Below are 8,034 nucleotides of genomic sequence, written 5' to 3'. Positions count from 1 at the left end.
GGGCAGCTACATATAAAGGAAAGTTTTTTACTTAATGTGAATTGGTGGTTGAATGGTGCCAAAATGGCTTCATTTTGAAAAGGATATGGGAGAAATACCTATAATGTTAAGGTATAAGAAACTCTTAAAATATAACTGTTTTATTAAAATGTAACTCTTATCATTTACTTAACAATAAAGTTGTTATATATTATTACAATATCAAACTTATTTGTATAATATTTTAAAATACTGTTTTAGTCGTCAATGTGTCATCTTAGTAATTTATCTCCGGCTGAAATGATAAAACATAAAGAACATGCCGATGAATGGGGTGGTTATTTTGTTGTTAAAGGCCATGAAAGACTTGTGCGTATGTTATTATTAACTAGAAGAAATTATCCTATTGCCGTTAAGAGATCTGGTTGGAAGTCTAGAGGAGCATTATTTAGTGACTTAGGTCTATTGATTAGGTGTGTTACGGACGATCAAACATCCACAGTAAGTTATTTCATTATATAATTTGTTTCAAGTAAAACAGCATACAAAAAAATAATTATACATATATATATATATATATATATATATTTCTAAAAACTCTCATACTATTTTATTGATGTAACGTCCGGCTTTTTAACTCAAATTAACATATATATATATATATATATATATATATATATAATATATATATATATAAACTTATATTAAAAACAATTAAAGTATTATTGTTCTTCAACTTTTAGAATAACACATTACATTTTGTGACTGATGGTACTGCCAAACTTATGTTTTCACACAATAAAGTTATGTACTATGTGCCCGTGATGTTAATGTTTAAATGTCTTTTGGGACATACGGATCAGCAAATTTATTGTATTTTGATGAGAGGACTAGAAGATGATCTATACTATTCTAGGTAATATTAAGGAATATTCAAAGTTATACATTTTATTTTGAGCTATTTATTAAAAACTCATTATTGTTTATTTAAGTTGTGTGCAAAATATGCTGCGCGCAGTTATGAGGAAGGTTTACATACTCAAAATCAGTGTTTGGATTATATTGGTAAAATGTTCAGGGAACGTTTTGATGAATTACCTCCTTGGTATACAAATATAGAAGTTGCACAGTATATAATCAATGAATGTGTTTTGATTCATCTAAAATCAAATAGACATAAATTCAATATGTTGGCATTTATGACACAAAAGCTATTCAAATTATCTGAAAATAAATGCAAAGTACGTAATTCATTCATATTTTACTTACTTTACTTTAGGCCTAGTTGAACAATCATGTTATGCAGCAATTATTTGTTTAGCAAATATATATATAGCTTCTACTATTTTTCTGATTTTGTAAGAGCTAAAAATTTAAGCATACAGGATAATTGGTTGCATTGTCAGTTCGTTGCTCATACTATCCTGCATCACATGAACTGTTTAACTTGTTTGATTTCATACAATGACATTCAATGACATACATTTAAAAATTACTTAATTGTAGATAGAAGGAGCAGATGCTGTTATGATGCAAGAATTGATGCTTGGTGGCCACCTGTATCTTCAAATTTTAAAAGATAAATTACAAACATGGCTTTATAATGTGCGTTTGAATATATTAAAACGAGCTCGAGCAAAAATCGGATTTGAATTGAATCAGAAGGAGATCACTCAATGTGCTAAATTTGCTGGAGGCTTAGAAAATATTTTAGAATCATTTTTGTCTACAGGAAATTTGTCCAGCAGATCTGGATTAGGTTTGACGCAGAATACAGGTCTTACAATAGTTGCTGAAAATATTAATCGGATGCGTTATATGTCTCATTTTAGGTATAATAGATTCATAATTGAAAATTTATTATATATTGATTAAATGTAATACATCTTACAATTTTGCACAGCTATTTTATCACTATTACATTAAAAATTTTGATGAACTATTCTGTATCATAAATTGTATTTATTGTAAAAAATTATATTTAATTTTCGAATGTATTTTTATTCAATGGCAGGGCTGTGCATAGGGGAGCTTTCTTCACGGAAATGAGAACCACAGAAGCTCGACAACTGCTGCCTGATGCTTGGGGTTTTATTTGTCCTGTGCACACACCTGATGGCACACCTTGTGGGTTACTTAATCATCTTACCATGGATTGTCAGGTTACCAATATACCAGACCCAGAAAAACTAGCAAATATTGAAATCATGCTAATTGATGGAGGTTGGTTGATAAAGTTATAGGGAAATATGGGCAAAATGGCACAGTGGCCTTATTTAAAAATTATGTAGTTTTAGTAACTTTTGCACGATTGTATAACATGAAGAACTCCATAAAACAGTTATGTCAGATGTTGCGCGTCATTGTTACAGTCTTGTAGCAATAATCAGTTCAAACATGTATCGTGCTCTCAAAATTTTGTATTGTGGGTGGTTTTGTCATGATTTAGAGGACTTATTAATTGTTATCTGTAATTATTTACATTAAAATCGATGTGCATATGCTAGTTCTAGTATTTTTTCAATTTTATTGTTTATTTGTGGCTAAGAAAAAGAAAATTCAAACCTATCAAAGTTGATTGGCTTTTAACATCTATTCAAAATACTTTAAAAACAACCCAAGGAATCCACTTATGTTTATTGCAAAACACTCTTTTTATTCTGTTCTTTTTTCTATAATTATGATAATACAGCAGTTCTAAAGTAATTACACATACAGATGTGGTATGTATTTCTTTTGTAATTGAAAATTGAAATATGTAATTTTTGTATATGTAATTATTATGAATTATTTTTGAACTATTGTTCATTATTATTTTGTTTTTGACTTTTTGGCTTGGCTGCTAACAAATGGTATATTATTATTATTAGACATGAGAAGGAGATATCACTCCAAGGGTGGAAATTAAAACTTAACATGAATACAAAATTTACTTATACAAAATAAATTATTTAATCATTATGAAACGGCATACAGCTATGCCGTTTTTTTAAACTAAACTCCTTAATAATTCTAAAGGTGTCAAAATATATTATTTAAAGAAATGCCACAAAGTCTATTCCAAATCGGTTGATTCATTAAGATAACAATATTAACACAGTAAACAATGAAATATCAACCTGTTCAGGCAAGTACAAAAGGGTCCACGAGTATCAACCAAACTCACTTGCCACAACACTACTTGGGCCATTATTAAAAAATTCATTCTACATTAAATAATATATAAGACCGTTGTTTTATCACTGTCAATGGTCAGATGATTTTATATTTTTAGAGACTTGATGTTTATTCCTTACATTTTACTGCTCTTTTTAGGTAAATAATAATAATAGTATCTATGGTAATAGAGCAGATCTATGGTGTGAGAGCACCACAAATCAATGATACCCTTTACCTCCCTTGTTTATTATTCCTATTATGATTTTATTAGCATTTTGCACTTTTTTATCCGCTACTATGTTTTTTTCTATTGAAACTTCTGCTTCCATATTATTTTATCCTGTGCTGCGGCTTTCAGTTTCCTGTATTTCTCTTCTCGCATATGTCATCAACCATCTGCATTCTTTTTTTTCCCAATTTTTTTAGTCCTATATATAAGGTTTAGTATATAGGATTTTAGTTCTAAATACTACCATAAATTAAACTGCTACTAGTTTTACATTTTCTTAACAAAAAATGTTATACATTTTTACAATTGTATGGGGTAGATGTTTATTAATAATCTGTATATTATGAGGTATAAATATATCAAGCCATACAAATAATAAATTATATTTTGCTTTAGGAATGGTTCCAATTGATTCTGTAATCCATGTTGATTACAAAAATAGTTACAAAGTAATTCTTGATGGTCTTGTAATTGGTCATGTTGTTGATGATAGAGCGCATGCATTGGTGTCCATGCTACGGGAGAATAAAATTTTAGGAAATGACATACCGCATACATTAGAAATTGTATTGGTACCTAAAAAGAAGGTAATATATTATATAATTTTATGCAAATTTGTAAGTAAAAAATCTGAATAATACAGTAAATACTTTTATTTATTTTTGATTGGTAATGAAAATATTGAAGACATAACAAAAAAATATATAATTTATTCAAAAAAAAATCTGAAAAAATACCTTTAATATTACAAATTACATTCCAATTGAAAAAAATCTTTAGAGAAAATTGATTGTAAATTTTAGTAAAATTATATACATCTTTTACATTTCTTTTTCTGATAGGTTGTTGCTCAGTACCCTGGGTTATTTTTATTTACTGGTCCTGCTAGAATGATGCGTCCTGTGATAAATTATCTCTGAAACAAATTGAACTTATTGGTACATGGGAGCAAGTTTATCTCGATATTGCGGTTGTTGCCAATGAGATCTACCCAGGTGTTACTACGCATTTAGAGCTTTCCAAAACAGCTTTCTTGAGCAATCTTGCTAATTTAATTCCCATGCCTGATTGTAATCAATCTCCCAGGTAGCTATATTATTATAAGAAAATAATGTTTTATTTGTAATTTTGATCAATTTGTTATGCATTTTATATAAATAGAATAGGTTTTGTGTATCATAACATTTATAACCTAATAACTATCATCGTTTGACTCATCAAGATATGTTATATACAAAATGTTTCAATTTTATTGTTTTTAGAAATATGTATCAATGTCAGATGGGTAAACAGACCATGGGTACACCTTTACATTACTGGCCACAACAAGCAGAAACAAAATTATATCGACTTCAAACACCAGCTACACCTTTGTTTCGGCCTGTTCATTATGATAATATTGATTTAGATGATTTTCCAATGGGAACAAATGCTATTATAGCAGTTATTTCTTATACTGTAAGTTTGCAGATACATATACAATAGATTTATGAGTAAAATTGATTGAGAAATTTTCATTTAGGGTTATGATATTGCTATGATAATTAATAAGGAATCATATGAAAGAGGATTTGCACATGGATCTGTATACAAATCTGAGTTCATCACGCTTGAAGATTCATCTAGTTATTTTTGCCGAGATCCAAATAATAAGCAATTAGTAGATCACTTGGATACAGATGGGCTACCTCATCCGGGATCAAAATTGAGTTATAAAGTTCCATATTATTGGTAAAATTATACTAATATCAAGTGCATGTATATATTTGAATTAATAAGAAGTACTAGAGGTAATTTTTTTTTTAAACAGTTTTTACAATGTCGAGGAATCTAGATATATAGTGAAAAGGTATGAATCAACAGAAGATGCTTACGTAGACAATATAAGATTGTGTGGTACATTTTCTACTATTGCTCCAAAAACAGCTTGCATTACTATAAGGATATCAGTGAGTCTAAGATGAATGTTCATTATTTATAATACAATTGATATATTTTAGCAACGAGAAGTCCAAATTTAATAAGTTATTTAATATTTATTATTTTAGCGAAACCCATCAGTTGGTGACAAATTTGCTTCGAGAGCTGGTCAAAAGGGTATTTGCTCTCAAAAATGGTCAGCACAAGATTTACCTTGGACAGAAACTGGTTTAGTTCCTGATATTGTATTCAACCCTCATGGATTTCCCTCTCGCATGACAATTGCTATGATGATTGAATGTATGGCTGGAAAATCTGCAGCCTTACATGGCCTGGTATAATTTTTGTTAATATGGTAGAAATAACAAATTTGGTTGAATAATTGCTAATCAAAAATTATTTGTTTGATTCTATTTCTTTCCTTTTTTAATATAAAAAAAAAAACAATAACTAAAATGATTGTTTATTCTCATTATTAATCCACCTGTTTTAAAGTGGCATTGAATTATAGCATATCTATAATCATTTATTGAATTTTTGCATAACATTTTATTTATAATCAGGTACATGATGCAACCCCGTTTCGGTTTAATGAAGATGATACGGCTATTGATTACTTTGGAAGACTTCTCGAAGCTGGTGGATATAATTATTATGGAACTGAGCGTCTATACTCAGGGATAGATGGCCGAGAATTAAATGCTGATATATTTTTTGGAATAGTACACTATCAAAGGCTCAGGCACATGGTGTCAGATAAGTGGCAGGTAAGCTGTTTAAAATGCATTTCATAATAATACAATAATAATCTAGAAAATTTTTAAAGTATTAATTGAAATACAGTAGAATCCGATTAGTATGACGCCGGATATATTGACAACCGCTTATTATGACGTAATCGCACTAGGAAGTTTGGTTTCCATATAAAATTCCTTAAAAAAACAGCTGTCTAGTCGGATATATTGACATTGCTTACATTGATATGTTTCTTATAATGACCCATTTTTGCAAAAATTATGTCCAATTATAATGACCGACATGATTTTACATGATGTGGCCAAATCTACGAAAGCAATTGCTATGTCTTTTGTGCACAATAGCACTAGAAAAGAAATCAATCAAAAATTTTTGATTACTTACATTAAAAAATCACATTTGTATGTTTATGGACAGGGTAGACCAATTATTAATGGTCCACCACGGATATCTCGTAAACAAATAAAATTAGATTTTTTTTTAACAAAAATATTTGATAGTAGCGATTTGATAGTAGAGGGCAAAAAATGTATAAATTCATAACCAGCCATCATCTTTATTTTTATGACTTTGCTATCAGAAGATAAGCAGCACATGAGTGGGATAAAAAGGACCAGCAGAACCTTTACTTTGGCAAAGGTGTAAGCAATAAAATAGTAAAGTTTAAAAAAGGCAATTTTACAAGAGATTAATTAAATAAATTGTTATTTCTCGTCTGATGAATATTTCTGACCAATCAGATCAATGTAATATACTGTGTTATCTTTGTAACAAATGTACCCACAGAATTAATATTTCGCATTGTTTCAATAATGTAGCGTAAAATCCCTTTAAAATTTAATACAAGAAATTGCATCTGTTTGCCCCCTGGTTGGCCCACTTTACCCCGTATGTGGGGTAAGATGGGTCAGATACCAAATTAAAAAAAAAGAGTAAAAAAAATAATATTTATATAATTAGGAATTATGTGAAATTTTTTCTGTACATAGTTCGATAGATGCTTGTTTGATGTGTGTTAGTGTTGCAAGATTCATTGGGTTTAGAGAGTTTAATTACTGAAAGTCAAATTGGACCTTTGTGCCCCGTCCTACTCTATATCAATTTTTTTTTATATTAAATTTTAATATGTGTAATTTTTATTTTTAATTAAAATGTATGTATAGGATTTTCTTTTAAATTACTGAAACATGTAATATATTTACATATTATAATGTTTTTCTTCAGTATGCTTTGTATGACGACCGGTTAGTATGACGAGATTTCGGCGTCCCTTCAATGTCATACTAAGCGGATTCTACTGTATTGAGATATTTTTATATATTTTCATTCACATAAAATGGTTATAATTTTTCTTTTCATACTTGCATTTCACTAAAAAAATGCTATTAAATAATATATTTGTGAATATTTAGGTGAGATCAACTGGTCCCATCGACGGAATGACAAGACAACCTATAAAAGGAAGAAAACGTGGAGGTGGTGTTCGTTTTGGTGAAATGGAACGTGATTCACTTCTTTCACATGGAGCTTCATTTTTACTTCAAGATAGATTGTTTCATTGTTCAGATAAAACCACAGTAAGTAAACTTCCTATAGTTACTGTCTAATAATGATAGTTAAATTGTAAGTTTTTATGGATCATGTTTATCATTGATTAATGCTTTTTTCAAAGAAACACATTAAATTATTTTTTATTTCAGGTTTTAATTTGTCAGAACTGCTGTACACTCCTAGGGCCTATGACTGAAGTATCTCTTGATGTTGCAGGGGCTAGAAGTAGTTGTGATAAATGTAGGATGTGCGGAGATAAAGGAAAGGTTCATTCTATACAAATTCCTTACATATTTAAATATCTTGTTACACAATTCAGTTCTGTTAATATCAATGTTAAAGTTAAATGTAAAGAAACATAATTTATTTTTGAAAATAAGGTTAATAAAATATTTGATAATTTACAAAAGAGTATTATATTATTGTTTATATAATTTTCT

The 8,034-nt window shown here is 29.0% G+C and overlaps 1 protein-coding gene across 1 annotated transcript; it reads left to right on the top strand.

The window, feature by feature from the left end:
* Positions 1-5: 5 nt before the first annotated feature.
* LOC113365561 (DNA-directed RNA polymerase I subunit RPA2-like) lies at positions 6-7,956 on the top strand (the record flags this gene model as incomplete). The annotated part of the gene is given in 18 exon segments (XM_026607092.1): positions 6-23; positions 25-111; positions 241-480; positions 723-895; positions 972-997; positions 1,000-1,220; positions 1,486-1,811; positions 1,994-2,202; positions 3,764-3,954; positions 4,210-4,276; positions 4,279-4,453; positions 4,630-4,825; positions 4,890-5,098; positions 5,178-5,316; positions 5,416-5,622; positions 5,851-6,054; positions 7,456-7,620; positions 7,744-7,956. Coding segments are annotated over 18 exon segments (3,066 nt in total), but the record flags the coding sequence as incomplete, so codon positions are not given.
* Between the last annotated feature and the right edge of the window lie 78 nt (positions 7,957-8,034).

Source organism: Ctenocephalides felis, unplaced genomic scaffold (assembly GCF_003426905.1).
Source record: "Ctenocephalides felis isolate EL2017-DRISC unplaced genomic scaffold, ASM342690v1 CF-g0.4_SCAFFOLD_01110, whole genome shotgun sequence".
Taxonomy (NCBI): domain Eukaryota; kingdom Metazoa; phylum Arthropoda; class Insecta; order Siphonaptera; family Pulicidae; genus Ctenocephalides; species Ctenocephalides felis.
This window is presented reverse-complemented; position numbering and strand designations above follow the sequence as displayed.